Raw genomic sequence first — 15,874 nt, forward strand, 5'->3', positions numbered from 1 at the left:
CACTTCCATTGTTTCCCATCCGAAGGTTCAAGATTGTACTTAAACAGTACCCCAAGGTGGGGAACCTATTTAAATACTCCTTCCTTTTCAGGAAACCAGACTATATAACCCGTACAGTAACAGCCGCCTCTGAAACTTCTTACCAGCTGGGAAAGGGGGAAGCAAGTTGTGAACAAAAACATAAATGTTTCGAATGGAAAAAGGCAGCAATTCTTTTGAAAGGAGTGGGGATAAAGCTGTGATGGCACGAAACGCAGAACTGGGAAGGAAACCTGACCACCCTTGGAATCTGTTTCCTCGAATATACAAAAATGATTATTGGGAGGAAACACTGTTCTTAAACCCTAATCCCCTGGAGAGAAATGAAGGGAAAAAATCATCCTACAACTCCCAGCATCCCCTAGCCAGGCATTCTGCCTGGGCAATGCCGGGAACTGTAGGCCTTTCCTCTCACCTAAGCGTGCACGGGGTTGTACTCTTAAGCTTGACGCGTGCGCGCCCCCCCCCCCATGTGTAAACGAGAGAGGCAAGAGCCATGCCTTTGCTGTCAGGGCGACACGCACTACGAGCGGGAGGAGGAGCACAAGCGAGGCGTCACGTGGCCCTCCGTACCCACTCAGGAGCCACGGCGATGTGGCTCGCGAGTGAGCGGTTTCTCACGCGCTCCCCGCCCCCAGTGCCGCTTTACTCCGAACGCTGTGACGGCTGGTCGCTCGTGCCGCTGCCTTCACGCGCGCGCCTCCCTCCCTCCCTCGCGCAGCCGCGGTCGCGCCCGCCGCCGCCGCCTCCTCCAGTGAGAAGGATGAGCCTGCCCGGCGTGGCTCTCGAGCGTCGCCGTCCTCCGGTCGCATCCTACGAGCGCGGCAACGCGGGTGAGTCTGAGGGCGTTCGGCTGCTGGCGGGATGCGCAGGGCCGCCCGCGACCACTGCCTGCCCGCGGCCCCCAAGCGCGTTGAATTGAAGCGCACGGCGGTGCCCCGGCCATTTCGGCGCCTGGGGAAGACACTCCCTCGAGCGCCGCTCCGCGGGAGCCGCCGCGCCACCCGGTTCTGTCAGAGGGCGGCCCGCTCGGGCGGGTGCTCCGAATCACGTCCCCCGGCTCGTCCCCCGTAGGCAGGGAAAAAGGTCCGGGCCCCTGGTGGTCTCCGGTGCATCTGATCCCCCGGGGCGAGCTGGCTTCCCCTCCCGCCGCCCCCCTTGGATCTTGGCGCCCGCGTTTTTTCCCTAAATCAAGTGCTCTCCCTCCTGACCTTTTGTACAGATAGGGGCTCCTTAAGGAGACGGGGCCCTTTAAAGGCGCGCGCGCGCAGGCATCGGGGCCCATATGAATTAGCATATGCAGATTTGTGCTGGAGGGGGTCCTGTGGGCTCAGTCCCGGATCTTTTCCTTCCGCCTCTGGGGCTCTCACGGCATCCCAGTCCCTCTGCCGAAGGGCAAGGCCTTGCCACGGCGCTCCCCCGCCCTGGAAGCCGGCGTCTCGTCCGACGGAGGGCTCCCCAGGCGGCGGGGGAATGATCAGGAGAGCCGCCGCCGCCGCCGCCGCGTGGCCTCCCTTCGCCGCTCGTCGTGCCCGCCTGCAGCTTCCTCCCAAGCGAGCTCAGCCAGCTGGTGCAAGGGCGTCCGTCTCCTTCGCGTAACTCCTCTCCTCCGCCTTCCGCTTTGATTTGGCCCCGGCATCTCTGCTGCTGTTTGTGCCACATCTGCGTTCACACCGCGCTTTGCAGGGTTACCTGAACGCTGTGCCGCGTTCCTGTGAGCCCATCGCGTTGAACTCAGCGGGACTTAACTTCTGAGTAGACATTTGCATAGGATTGTGCTGTAACAGAATGTGACATATCGCTTGCCAGGAAGAGGAAGAAAGAACAGCCTTAACTCCTGAGCAAATCTAAAAGTCTAAATTTTGAAGGGGAGGATTATAAAAGGAGATAACTCTTTGCTCCATTGGGTGTGTTTCGTAACACACACCAGCTGTTACTATCATTCAAGAACTGCAAGAACAATTAAGTAGAAAAACATTTGTATTCACATTCAATTGCCACTCCCATGTTTTCCTTCATGTTGCTGTAATGCTAAGAGTTGCATGGTATTTTTGTTTTGTTCATTCCTTTTCCTCTTTTGTAGGATTCTGAGTATTCCAGATCTGGAACTACTTGTAATTCTTGCAACCAAAGAATAAGATAGTTCAAAGGCCCCTTTGAAATGCTGCTTGGTGCTACCTTTTAGTGCAGGGCAGAATATGGAAGATGAATCAGTTGAACATTGCAGTCTCTGTAGGTTTTAAGTTCATATTATAGATTGATTTAATGGTGTAAAGTTGCATTCCTAAGCACACTTTTTAGGATGTAAGACCTGTTGAACTCAGTAGGGCTTCTTTCTCACTTGGTGTCTCTATTGGCAGGGCTGTGGAGTCAGTACTTAAACCGTTGACTCCAGCTCCTCATTTTATGGTACCTTCAACTTTGACTCTGACTCTTTTATGCACATACCAATATAGGAAATAAATATACTAATTATGCATTTCTTATATTGATTGAAAGCATTCCACCTACAAGGCTTTTCATCACTGCCGATGTGAATCATCAGGCTAATAGTTAGAACCTAACCTGTTAAAATATATCCTGAAAATATAACCTTAAAAATAGGTTACTCAAATTATTATCTTTGAAATAGGAAATGTTAATATATTTTTACACTACAATTTAAATGTATGTGGAGTTAGAGTCCATACATTTTTACTTCAGTTGTTTTCGACTCCAGCTCCACAGCCTTGCCTATTGGATGTGTTAAGTTTATGGATCGTAACAGTGTGTGCCTTTATAGGACTGCAGCTGTAGCCATCTTTGGCTTACACAAAGTTCATGCTTAAATAAAAGCAAAAAGAATAGTTAAAAACTCCCCTAATATACCCGCTAGGAAATCCTCTAACCTCCAAACTGTATTGGCTGGAGGACAGTAATAGTGTTAGGGCTAAACAAAACAAACAAAAAGTACCAGAGAATAGCTCCCATTCTTAAAGTACCATTTGACTTAGGTTTTTTCAATATTCCTTTTATTTTCAATGGCAGAAGGTGTTGTGAGACTGAAAGTGGCTTTACTTTGCACAGGAATTTCATTATTAATGCTTGTAACTTGATTAAGCAGCAACAATGTTAAATGCTGTATGTCAGAGTTATCCTGAGGAAGATTGACAGGTGTTTAGGATATCAGCTGTGAATGTAGAAAAACTTAAGTTTGTTTCTTTAATGTGCAGTAGTTTTCTTCCTTTGAAAATAGGAATGCTAGTATAGCCCTAACTTGCATGCATGTTACAGTTTTAACATGTTTACAGTTCACAATTTTACAGGTTACAAGTAGTGTTACTGCTGGTGATGATAGGCTGTACATATTTTATTATCTTCAGGTAGTGATTATCACATACTCGCAGTTGGCAGCTATAAGAAAGAATTATTGTTGTGGAACAGAAGGTGTGTAGGGCGTTTCCGAGAAGATGGATGAAACAGGATATAGGAAGGGGAACCATTTTTCATCCTTTGATTGTAGGCATTAGTTGGATTACTCCAGCAAAGTCTAATCTTCTGGCAGCCTTGGATTTAGTTGCATGTTGATTAAATACTGGTTCTTGAAACGGGATAGAATGGGGAAAATCAGGCACAGAAACTAGTATTGAACTTATAAAATTTATAAGTCTGTAGAGACTAGAATTCTTTGTGTTCTCTAAATTTATAGGATACTAATTTTAAAAGTAAAATCAAATAGACTTTATGAATGCTATGATGGAAATTTTGTACGTTTTGAAGAGCTTTTAAATACTTAGTCATAGTCTTAGGTATATGTGGAAGAGGTTGAAAAGAGTCTGAGGTATGGAAACCTGCTTCACTTAAGGATTTTCTCATTTGGATGATCCCTTTGATCAAGTGTGTAGGAGGGTATTAATTCACCTAAAAACCTTTCATTTTCAGTCTTGTGGATTTATTGTTCTGTTTATTTTCTTGCTGAGGACACTTGTTCATGGTAAACCTTGGGGGAGGCGGGGACAGATGGTACTTTAATGGCAGAAATGGATATACACTCTTCACTAGTCACTAGTCTTCTAGCACTTGATCTATTGTTGTGTTCCTTTATCTCTTATTGCAGGACTTGTGCATTATGGGAGAGACTTGTTCTGATGAAATTGGTAACATGAAGATTGTAGTATATGTGAATGCCTTCTGATTATGACTTCCTATGGGAGGGTTTCAAGGTTTTTTATCTGGGTGACTCTTAGAAATCTACCATTTAAACATGATTTTTTTTAACACTTGCAGATACATGAATTACCAAATAGAATGATTTAAGAGTTCTGAAGTGTTGGCTTCTTCAGTAACCAGGTTACCAGCATTTGTTTGAAATTCTAATTAACATAGTGGTCTTTAAGAAAGTTGAGGATGGAAAAACTGAATGCACCAGCGTGGTCTTGGATTGTCATTTTATCCTGCTTATACTAGCTTCATGGTAATCAGAGGTCAACACTGCCAGTGCAGAGGAAGTGACTGGAGAAGCTGGGTTTGATGTGTGTTTGCTTGGCTGTCTCTAGGCTTGGAATGCGTCAAGCCTGGCATGCGTTCTTAAGTTATTCAAGGGCTGTTATATGGAGAGGCTTAAGTTAAGTACACTGACTTCAAAATATGCAGTGATCCCAAAACTTTTTTGATAGCCTTTCCTATGCCTTTTTCTCTTTTTTGTCTTTCAAACTTAGAAGGTGCAGAAAATTCATGTATTCCTGACTTTATATTGGTGATGATGAAAGACCACATCATTACAGTGAACTAATATATATTTCACAGCAGTTGTGCTGATGTGCTTGAACAACATATGGAGCTTTGATCTGGGCGTGTTGTATGGCCTTAAATAGAAAATGAAGGTGAACTGCTCTTCCCTGTAGTAAAGGGGAGCCCAGCTTCCTTGTTGAGTTAAAAAACTATAAAGACAATTTTATCTAGATAGATTTAGTTAATCTGTTCAAAACTTCCAAACGAAATGTTTGAGAATTCAATGGCCTAATTTTAAGATAAAATGATACGCAGAGATGCATTTTGGGTATCCTGCATTTCTTTGAATCGTTCCATGTGAAGGATTTAGATCTGATAACTTCTTGATATAAGAAATGTCAATTTACTGTAGGTGTGAATAGAAAGATGAGCATTTAAATTCAGGGATGGGTGTCATGGTGACTGGAAGCCACATGCTGCTTCACTGGACCTTTGATGTGGCTCCCACTTGTTCCATGCTGTGTATGGCAGCAGGGGAAAAAAGTGCACTTTTAAAGGAAAAGTGCTGGTTTACTGCCAATGTCGGTAGTGTGGTGACAGCAAAAAATACAGCAAAATATCCTCATTTGCTGCCAGTGCCCAAAATCGTCAAGCCATCAGTTTTCATTTTAAAACGTGAAAAACGGGCTTTTTTGCCCTGCAAGTGGGACCAGGGTTCCCCTGGTGGCATCTGGAGGCTCAGTGTGAACCCCTCCCCACAGATCCCTGGAAACTGTTCATCTTGTTTTAAAAGGCTGGTTAGAGTTTCTGTGGAAAAGCTTGTGGATTTTTGCAAACCTGATGAGCGGTTATTTCATTCAACATAATATCTAAATGGTATATGTACAGTACTCTGATTCTTAAAAAAATATTTAAAGTGTTTCTTGGCCACTTTCCCAAATCAGTATACAAGTATAAAATGCATAATAAAAACCCATGCAGAATGGAAAAAAAGGAAAAAATGCAATTAAAACCAGGGCTTGATTAGCTATCCTGTGTGGAATAATAGATTACATGAAGGTTGCTGACGTCGCAAAAATGAGTACCACATTTTTTATCTGGATATGCTCTAGGTCGGGGTCCTCAAACTTTTCCACCAGGGGGCCAGTTGAAAGCTGCTGGTGCTGGGCACAGGCCAAAAAGGTGGTGCCAGCGGTGTGCGCGGGCTCGTGTGGAGGGCGTGTGCGCTGAGGCGGGAGCGAGGTATACAGCGAGGGGAGGCGAGGCGCAGGTGGGGGCGGGCATGCGCCACGAGGCGGGCACACAAGGCAGCGGCTTGCTTGCTTGGAGATTGTTTTCTCAAGCAAGCAAACTGCTGCCTCCCCGCACGTGGGGTGAGGTGGGCGGCAGGTGCGCACGTGGGTGCAGGCGTGCCCGTGGCGGGTCCAAATGGGCATGGCGGGCTGGATCCGACCCCCGGGCCGTAGTTTGAGGACCCATGTTCTAGGTTATGTTAACAAACATTTGTATGTCATCCACCCAGAATTCATTCTGAAGTGTTATGTATCTTTGTGCAATCAGAGATCCTATGTTTCCCTTCCCCCTCACAACCAGTGTGCAAAGCACTGTGCCAGCTTCCTTTTGGCGAGGTGGATTTGAGCAGCCCCGTCCACTGCAGTTTGTCACAGTATGTGATGTGCATTGGAGTGGGTTTTCTGGAATTTTTTAATTAGACTAATTTGTATAGGATCATTTGAATTAGGAATTTTCTGATATTTTAGAAAGTGAGCAAATTTAGCATGTTTGCTTTATTACTACAATCAAGCTAACAGAGTAGCCCATCTTGTGTAACACAGAGATTTGACTTGCAGTATTTGGGGAAGGGGAAATTGGGACATGATCTTGTGTCATCTTCCCTTAATGCAAGTAAGCCTCCAGACATGGAGGCTTGTATTTATCCAATGCAGGGTGTGAGGTGTGCCAGTGGCAATTTCTGCCTTGCTGTACCTAATGCCCTGTATTTTATCTAGATGGATGCTTTTGGACTTCTGGGTGAAGTACTGCAGAGGGGTAGGGAAGGAACTTGGGGTTTCATTTGGATATGGTGTATGCTTTTGGTCCCACCCTCATCTCCTTCCCTCCCTGCCCCAGCGCACCCCTTAAACTTTCTTGGAGGTAAGCGTTCAGTCTCAGAGACGTGGCTGGCATGGCTATGAATGGCAGAGGACTCCAAATAATTCAGTGGCTCCCAAAAGAATTAAATCTTTTGTGTGTATCAAATGTAATGTAGAATTCTTTATTGGAATATTTGTAAAATTTTAAGAGACATGGGTACTGAAAACTGTTGACACCATAAGTAATTATAGAAGCATAGAGAACTGTTGATGATATCTTGACAAGCAGTCATGCTTGCAACAAAGCGTTTTTCTTCCACTAAGGAGGTTGGGACACATTCAATTTTCTGCTGCTACCTAGTACAATTTTATACTGAGACATACATATGTATTTCAGTCATGTATGCATACTTACTAGGGATAAGATTCTGAAAAATCTTAATGTAATCCGTGATATTAGGTATTAGGGACATTTTTAGCTAACACAATAGAAAAAACAGAGTTGATAAAATTTAAGTAGCATAAGTAGGATGTTATGTGTATTACAACCTTGTTTCCCATAAACATCTGTTTCACATAAAAGTAGCCATAGAGTTAATTTAGCTGTTTCTTCATATGCATATTTAGCTTTCAGAATGCTAAGTATGTTTGCTAGTAGTCTGTCCTGGTAATACCATCCACATCTTCCTGGATAGTTCTATTAACTTGTTCCTTTTACTAGTTCTAGACTTGCAAAATCATTCAAGAAATCATAAAATCTTATGAACTATCTAGGAAATTGTTAGACTGAAAAACGATCTGTTCTGGTTTTCCAGGTATTTCTTTATGGATGTTAGAGCTATGCATCTAAATGCAGTTTTTGTTTTTAAGGATAAGAATTTTAGACTCCTAACATGCATTGCACAAAAGTGTGTTCAGAATTTAGTTGGGTATCCTGGCCTTTGTAATTGCCTTGGTACTTATTCACACCATAAGCTCCCTCATTTTCTGGAACTCCCTCCCTAGTGTGGTTTAGTGCTTAAGAATATGGGACTGGAATTCAGGAGAATTCAGGTTCTAGTCCCTACTCAGCCATGGAGCTCACTGGGTGACTTTGGGCCAGTCACAGACTCTCAGCCCAGCCTACCTAACAGGGTTGTTGTTGTGATGGTATGATTGAGAGGAGAATTGTATAAAGTGCCTTGAGTTCCTTGAATGGTGAAAAGGGAGGCTATAAATAAACCTTTAGGCTATTGGGTGGTATAAAAATGTAATAATACATAATACATTTTTAAAAGATATATGTGAAGCCTTAGAGGGAAATTGTTGGGAAGTGTGGTCTAAAGTGCTATTAGTATGTTTTATCTTTCCTTTTCATCAAGATCACATGAGGCATCGGGCGTTCTGCGTCAGTACCTGGGCACAGTGAAGAATTAGATGAAGGCTAAAAAACCTGAGATTCATTCCATACAAGAAAGTGGTACTGATAGTGGAGGGTTTGCACTGATGGCTGATATCCTGCCATCATCCTGTTCCATATGGGGCTGCATTCCTTATAAAGGATCAGATACATTGTTTGAGGGTGCTCTTGGATCCCGCGTTGCAACTAGAGAGTACAAGTAGAGTCAGTAACATGCAACAGCTTTTATCAGCTCAGTTGTGCTTAACTGAACAGGGATAGCCTAGCAATACCTATCTGTGCTCTGGTAACCTCTCAGCTGGATTACTGCAATTTGTTGTATTTGGGCCTGCCTTTGAGAATGGTCTGGAAACTTCAGTTGGTCCAAAGTAGGGCAGTAAGCTTACTAATAGGGACTGGCCAGTATGTTCATATTAGACCAGTGTTTTACCATACAACCCAGCTGCTAGTCCATGTCTCGGCCTGATTCAGAATTTGATATTAACATTCACAGCCCTAAAACAACCCAACAGTCAGATTACCTAAAGGCTTGTTTCTTCCTCTGTATAGCTGCCTGGACTCTAAAATCATTCTGTGGTCTGTCTTCACATGTTTAACAGGAATTTCAGTCTTGAGGAAGAAGAAATATGCCACATGCCACTCACCTTCAGAATTTATATGTCAACTATTTAAGGACTCTGCTCTTAACTGCTTAAAAGGTTGTTGGGCTTATAATTTATTAGCATGGAGAAAATACTGTTCCATCAAACTTTTAGTTTTAAAGTGATCTGAGCCCTAAAAGTTTTGACTAGATGGGTTGAGAAATTCACATCCTTCAACTATGCATCTCTCTTGTTACGTAAAGCTCTCAAGGCCTCAAATCATGTTTTCTTATCCTATTTTATTCACCTCCACCCCCCCCACCCCCCAGCATGATACCCTCAACCTTTCTTGCTCCTGTTAACATGCTATCCTCTGTCAGGATAAGCTGCTTAACATTCAAGTGTTAAATTACAAGTTTCCAGTGTTATTCACAGAGAAGAAAAGTACTGGATTATACTGCAATTACCATAGAATACTATTATCACATAAGCTTGTTCTCCTTAGCTATTGTGCACTTTGATAAAGGTCAGTGCTTGTTTTCTTCATTTCATTACTGAGAAAGCCTATCTTAATATTAATAAGTGAGCAATAAAGAAATACTGCATAAGTGTTGAGATGTAATTTGGAGAAATTCAGTAAAAGGCTTTTAAAACAGATTCACTGGTCTCCTTGCTTCAGTGAAGATGACCTTGTAGTTTTTTAGTGGATTGCAGTACTGCTGATGGAATCAGATGACTAGCAGGTGATTACAGAGATCTTAAATCTTTTCTGTTTAACAGAGGAACTGAATCACAGCATGATATATTTGTAACATAGGAGTATTTTAAAGGAGAGAGAAGAATTTTGTATTATAAGTAGCTTATGTTGCATGTCTGAGAATATAGGCACTTCTGCATAGGTTTTTGACTTAGCCTTTTTCAAGAAATTAACAAGCTCTATTTGAGCATTCAAAGGGAAAATGTTTTGTCTTGTTTATATTTGATAGATTTGTGTATATAGTCTGGATACATAAAGTGGTTGCCAGTATGTTGATCCTTTCTAGAATATCTCCCCCTGGAATGTTCATGTTGTATGGTGTGATTCTATCCATGCTTACTTGGAAGTAGAGTCCTCTGTTCAGTGTGGTTTACTCTTGTGTAGGTGGGCAAAGGATTTCACTTTTGACCTCTTTATGTGCTGTTTTTCTGTGTACTAATCCAGCTTACATAAAACACAGTAAAACTACTTAACTCTTCTTAAAACTGCAGTGATCTCCTCTTTAAACATGTAACAGCCTGCAAGTGAATCACTGCATAAAAATGCTATAGTTCTCAAATCTTATCCAAAATTCTACAAGTAGGAAATGCAAATACTGCATGTCCCTGATAAGCAGAATTAATTATGTGAACAGAATTGTATACATTTTGATGGATCTGACTCCAGTTTTGGAAGTAAACCCTATTCAAGATCTGCAAAAGAAGCAACAGTCACATCTAGATTGTGCTGACCAAGGTACGATGGATGGTTCTGTTGGTGGAATAATGCACTGATGATATAACAGAGGTGAAGCCAGTGGGCTATCAGCAGGCAAGATAGCTAGAATGCTGTTCCAAAAGGAAAGGCAGGAACCTCTGAAGAGGAGATGAAAGCTCTTCTGGGCTAAGTCCTTTAGTTTTAAAGATGTTTAACAGACTTGGGTCAGGATCTGAAGAGCTACTTTTAGACTAGTCCAAGAACTTGCTCAGCCCGTTTGATATTTATCTTTGGAGGGAAGATTCCCCTCATAAATGTTTTTGCAACACCTGTTAGGGTGGAGCTACACAATGTTTTAATTGTTCTGTTTCTCAGGGCTGTGGTTTTCTTTGTTCATGATTTAGTTTTTCACATATTTCTTTGTTAAAAGTGTGGTATAAATGTCTACATAAACATGGGATATGCTGTCAAAAACAAACTTCTGGTTTTCTCTGTTTGTATAACTCATAGCAAATTTATTTCATGTCCTAACATACCGCATTTCCCTTTCCCACTTATCTCAACACCCTGGAACTCTTCATCCTTGGTTGCTGCTGCTGGCAAGAGTAGGGGATTATTTATTTATATTATTACTTATATCCCTTTGTTCTCTAACAAGCTCAATGTGATATATGTATTTTCTCCCCCACTTTATCTTCCATGTAGAGTAGGTTAGCCTGAGAGATAGTTACTAATTCAAGGAGCTTCATGACTGAGTGAGAATTTGAAGCTGTACTTTCAGTTCTAGCCTACCAAACTAATTATAACACCACACAGTGCAATGCGATGATGTGTCAGGGCACAGGATAAGTTTTGGCCTTGACAATTGTTTCCTTTGCTATAGGACCTTCTTCCTTTGCTGAGAGAAAAGGAAGTAATAGACTTTTCTTTCTCTGCTTACTTGTCATTTTGAAGTAATATGTATCCTTCTGCCCATTCATTTGACTGTGGATGTGAGGGAATGCTAAACCTCAGCATCTTTCATTACTGTTGGCCATGGTATCACCCTGTCTGAGATGGGACTGGGAGGCACTGTTATACAGTGGCTCTGGTCCTTCTTGGAGGGGCAGTTTCAAGAGAGAGCAGTGAGAATTCTTGATCAATGCTATGGCTGTTGGCCTGTGGCCCTTATTCCGAATGGACTGAATTAGGGTGAACAAATTTAAGTTTAGTCCAGAAAAGACTGAGGCTCCTGTTCAGTCAAAACGTGAATCAGAAAGTAGAGATTCAACCCGTGTTAGATGGACTTCCATTCCTCTGAAGTCTCAGGCTTACTGACTGGTTATACTCCTGCACTTGGCTTTGAACCTGGATCTCCAACTTTTGGTAGTATGCTTGCACAGTTGGGGCTTGTGAACTAATGGCACCCATTCCTAGAGAAGTCTGATCTGGCTGTCATGCCTTGGCTGCATCCTTTCTGAATTATTGTAATATGCTGTTTGTGGGGCTGCCTTTGAAAACTATTTAGAAACGTCAGCTGTGGACTGTTGTCTGGGAATGCGTTTAGGGATGATGTGATTCCTTTCTTACAAGTTTCTCTGGTTTTTGGCCTGTTTGGGGGAATACTTCAACATGACCTTTAGGACTTAGACAGTCTTCTCCCACATGAGCCTGCCTGGGTTTTAAGATCTTCAGGGAAGGCCCTTCTTTCAGTATTGCTGAACGGTGATGCAGTACTTGCAGTGGTTAAATGTTGATGCAAGAGACAACAGAGAACCTTCTTATGAAATTCTTTTGGGGAAGATATGATGTTTGAATTTGAGGAAAACGTGTTGCTGATTGTAGCAAGAGAAAGACAGAACTAGGCATGTTATTGCTGGTGTCAATAATACGGTTTCACAGATTTGTAAATTGGGAAATAAGAGTCTAAATATAAGTTATTGTGCATTTGTAACTTATCCAATAAATCAGTTAATTGAGATCCATGACTCATGGATTGGTCCTGCTCTTTGTTTTCTCTGTGGTATTACCAAAAACCTATCCTTATTTAGCATCTTAGTGATAGATATTCTCTCTCATCCTCTCTGTCTATAACAAACAGGAAAGAATCAATATGGCGCACAGAGCTTCTGAGATTGCTTGCATGAGGAGATTAGACCCAGAGGACCCTCTAATTGTATTTTGACTCCTTTGAGTTGAGGCAAAGATAGTATTCCTGGCTTCTGTTAAAAATAGTTGTTGATCTGTGTTGCAAATATTTTAAGTAGATGGGTTGTAAATGTTTAAAATTTCTAGTTTAAGCTTTCTCTTCTTTAATGTTTTACAAATGGGTTTTCCAGTAATCAGTAAACTGTAACTTCACTTGCTTAGCAAGGTATTCATGACATTCTTTCTCTGATTGTCTTCACATTCTTGCTGAATCACTCCTGGGAATAAACCACAGTAGGTTAGTTGATCATGGAACAATCCACAGTGCATTCAACAGACTATTAGGCTTATTATGGGTTGTTCACCCTTCTTGCCCCTTCCAGCTGGCAGCCAAGCGTCTTACCTTGCAGACCCTTCTTGTCTCCCTTTTCTACACTGAGCGCTACTCTTTAAAAGTTTTTTTAAACCTCATAAAGGTGCATTTGGGAACTTTTTCAGTTCTTTTCTGGCTACAAAAAACTGTGGAGAAGAAAGTCTGAAGAGGGGGTTTGCCCAAGGTCTGGAGTGTGAGTTCTTGTTTATAAAACACAGTTTACAGGGAGCCTGCATTATGCCTTCATCATACCAAATAGAGGCATATATTGAGAAGGTCTTCTGGCAAATAAGAATTTAGTTGAGTGTTGCTTAGGGCAGATTTCACCTTGCTTCATTTTTAGAAGATGCTAAATGTAGGTTATGTAAAAATGCTGTAATATGCCACTTAAAATAATCTCTCTGTACAGTGATGATCTTTCCTTTTGTGGTTTCTAAGTGTATCAGTACACTGATACCTTATGGCAGTGGTGGCGAACCTATGGCACACGTGCCGCAGCAGGCACACCGAGCCCCCTCTGTCGGCCCGCAAGCCAAGTCCCCCCAGCATCGCCCCAGCAGCCGAGCAATGGATAACAGTGCACATAGGGGCCATGCGCATGCTCGGAAAGGAGTAGTGGTGCCAGGTGATGATGTCACAAGCTGCGACTCATTAGCTGCGACTCGTCCGAGCTTTTGCATGGCTGGTCAGCACGCTGCCAAGGGTGTGTGTGTGTGCGTGCATGTGTGCATGCGCGTATGCTTGGACTGGCTGTGAGTTTTAATACATTCATTATTATTAACACAAGATTTTAGCCTTGAGTTTTCTTACGAAAAATTGAAATTTAATATCTAAGATTTAGCAAAGAGATGTTCTAATTACGAGACTGAGATTCTTTTAATGTTGTACTGTCCCCCTGGCATATTTGAATCTGCAGTGTTGGCACTTTGCAATAAATTAGTGGGTTTTGGGTTGCAGTTTGGGCACTCAGTCTCTAAAAGGTTCGCCATCACTGCCTTAGGGCATGGACCGACGGATGCATGTTTCCCTGTGGTTATATAGGATGAAGGATTTTCCCATTTTTATGCATAATAATTAAAATTTGGAATTAATGTGGAACAATAAATTTTTCAACAGGACACTTTTAGGAAGTAATAGCTAAGAGTGTTTGGTAATTAGGAACCTCATATTTTTTGTTTGTTTTGGTTTTCTTTCAGGGGACTGAAAATGTGCCAAAAACAATGCTAGGATTACAATGGGAAGTGTCACACTTCGCTATTTCTGCTATGGCTGTCTCTTCACATCTGTGACCTGGACACTTCTGCTCTTTATTTATTTCAATTTCAGCGAAGAGACCCAGTCTTTCAAGAATGTGCCCATCAAGGGGCTGGAACCTCAGAAGCCATTTCCCAAAAGATTCTATCCCCGTTTTGTCCATGGGCCAGTACATTTGCCTGACTCTCAGAATAGATATGGAAAGATCAGGAATCCATTGGGAAATGCTGCACAAGATCCCATCAAGAGTGAGACTGAACTTTCTCCGGAAATGGGTAAGTCTGAGCTGTACCACGTTATATTGTTATGGGCAGTCATATTGTGAGAATTATAAAAGAGGCACCTCATTTTCTTAAGCAGTTACAAACAGGAAGCAATGGCAACACCATGTTAGAAAATTCTGCTCTTGATACTCAGGGACTTGCCTGGATTAGTAAGTGTCAGACACTTGTTTAAAAATTGGCAGAATATATTTCTAATGAAAAATGCAGAAGGAATTGAATTAGACCTGTTGCTTCAGTGAAATACAGGGTGGCACAGGGAAACGGGAAATTTTGGAACTAGGAGTTGGCAACCATGGGGCGTTGGCGATGGTTTGGAACCAGTGCATCCTCAGTTAAATCCCCTTGCCATTAGTTATAATGGAGCAGTGCAGTGGTGTGGAACAAGCGTTCGCTGCAAAAGCCTTTTATGAGAATGGTGATAATGTGACTGCTGCACAAAGGGAGTTTTGGCGGCATTACCAGTCAGGACATCATGACTGTGTCCCATATGATCATGCAATTACAACATGGCTGTGCAGTTTCAAAGAAACAGGTTCAGCCTTAAAAGAGAAGTCCCCAGGTGGTGTCAACGGTTACATTCCGTGGCCTCCAAGATCCCCAGATCTCACCGTCTTATGATTTTTTTCTGTGGGGACATCTTGAAAGCCGAGTGTACCACACACATCCTGCAACCATTGCTGAACTAAAAAGGAGGACTGAAGAGGAAATTGCTGGCATTCCTCTTGACATGTTACGTTGAGCAATACAGAATTTCCACAACAGGCTGTCAGAATGTGTATGGAGAAATGGACAACACCATCATGGTATCTTCAAGGCATAAAATGAATATTGATTACCATCATTAATTGCATATCCTGTACAATACATTTCATCATAAAATGTATTTTGTAATGTGTTTATTTGTGCATTGGGTGTCAATTGAAAAGTTCCTGTTTCCCTGTGCCACCCTGTATTAGATCTGAAGCCATTTGTTGTCTTAGCTTAGGGAAATAGCAAGTATGTTGGGCTGTTTGTCAATTACAAATTATTGTCTGATAAGGTAATTCTATTTTATTTCTGTATGGTCTGGGGGGAAAAACTCAGCAAAGCAATATTGCTTCTTCCATTTTAAGTGTTATTCTAAGAACTTGTGGCTGTTCTTTGGTGTGAAACATATTTGTTAGAAACAGCTTAGATCTAGACCCTGGCTTTGAGAGAACCTTTTCTGTAATGGAGAAGAAACTAGTCTCAGATGGTTCATCAGAACGGGACTTGGAAGACCCACAATTTCTGAGAACTCAAAGATTCTGCTGAAGGAAGTACTTCACATAGCACATAGTTAAATTATGGAATCCGGTACCACAAAATATACTGATAGATCTTTTCAACCCACCCAGGTTGGTAGCTATCAGTCTATGGAGGATCAGGCTATGAAAGCCTAATTGTGATGGGTATATAGTCCCTCTGCTAGAAATAGTGTCAGGGATGCAGAGCGATTTTCATCTCAAATTCAAATTCCATCTTTGAGCAGTTGAACTTGCAGGGTTGCATTCCAGTGGTTGGCAGGGCTAAAATAAAGTGG

At 42.2% G+C, this 15,874-nt stretch overlaps 1 protein-coding gene across 2 annotated transcripts in view; it reads left to right on the forward strand.

The window, feature by feature from the left end:
- Nucleotides 1–716: 716 nt before the first annotated feature.
- The window catches only part of GALNT11 (polypeptide N-acetylgalactosaminyltransferase 11), a 34,331-nt gene continuing 19,173 nt past the window's right edge, over nt 717–15,874 (forward strand). The window contains exons 1-2 of one of the 2 annotated variants that reach the window (XM_044424624.1): nt 717–872; nt 13,972–14,304. In XM_044424624.1, the coding sequence (XP_044280559.1) occupies nt 14,010–14,304 (295 nt within the window). In that variant the 5' untranslated portion in view covers nt 717–872; nt 13,972–14,009. The remainder of the gene's footprint in view (nt 873–13,971; nt 14,305–15,874) is intronic. The other variant, XM_044424623.1, reaches the window with a different exon arrangement.

This window comes from Varanus komodoensis, unplaced genomic scaffold (genome assembly GCF_004798865.1).
Source record: "Varanus komodoensis strain SLA01 unplaced genomic scaffold, ASM479886v1 scaffold15, whole genome shotgun sequence".
Classification (NCBI taxonomy): domain Eukaryota; kingdom Metazoa; phylum Chordata; class Lepidosauria; order Squamata; family Varanidae; genus Varanus; species Varanus komodoensis.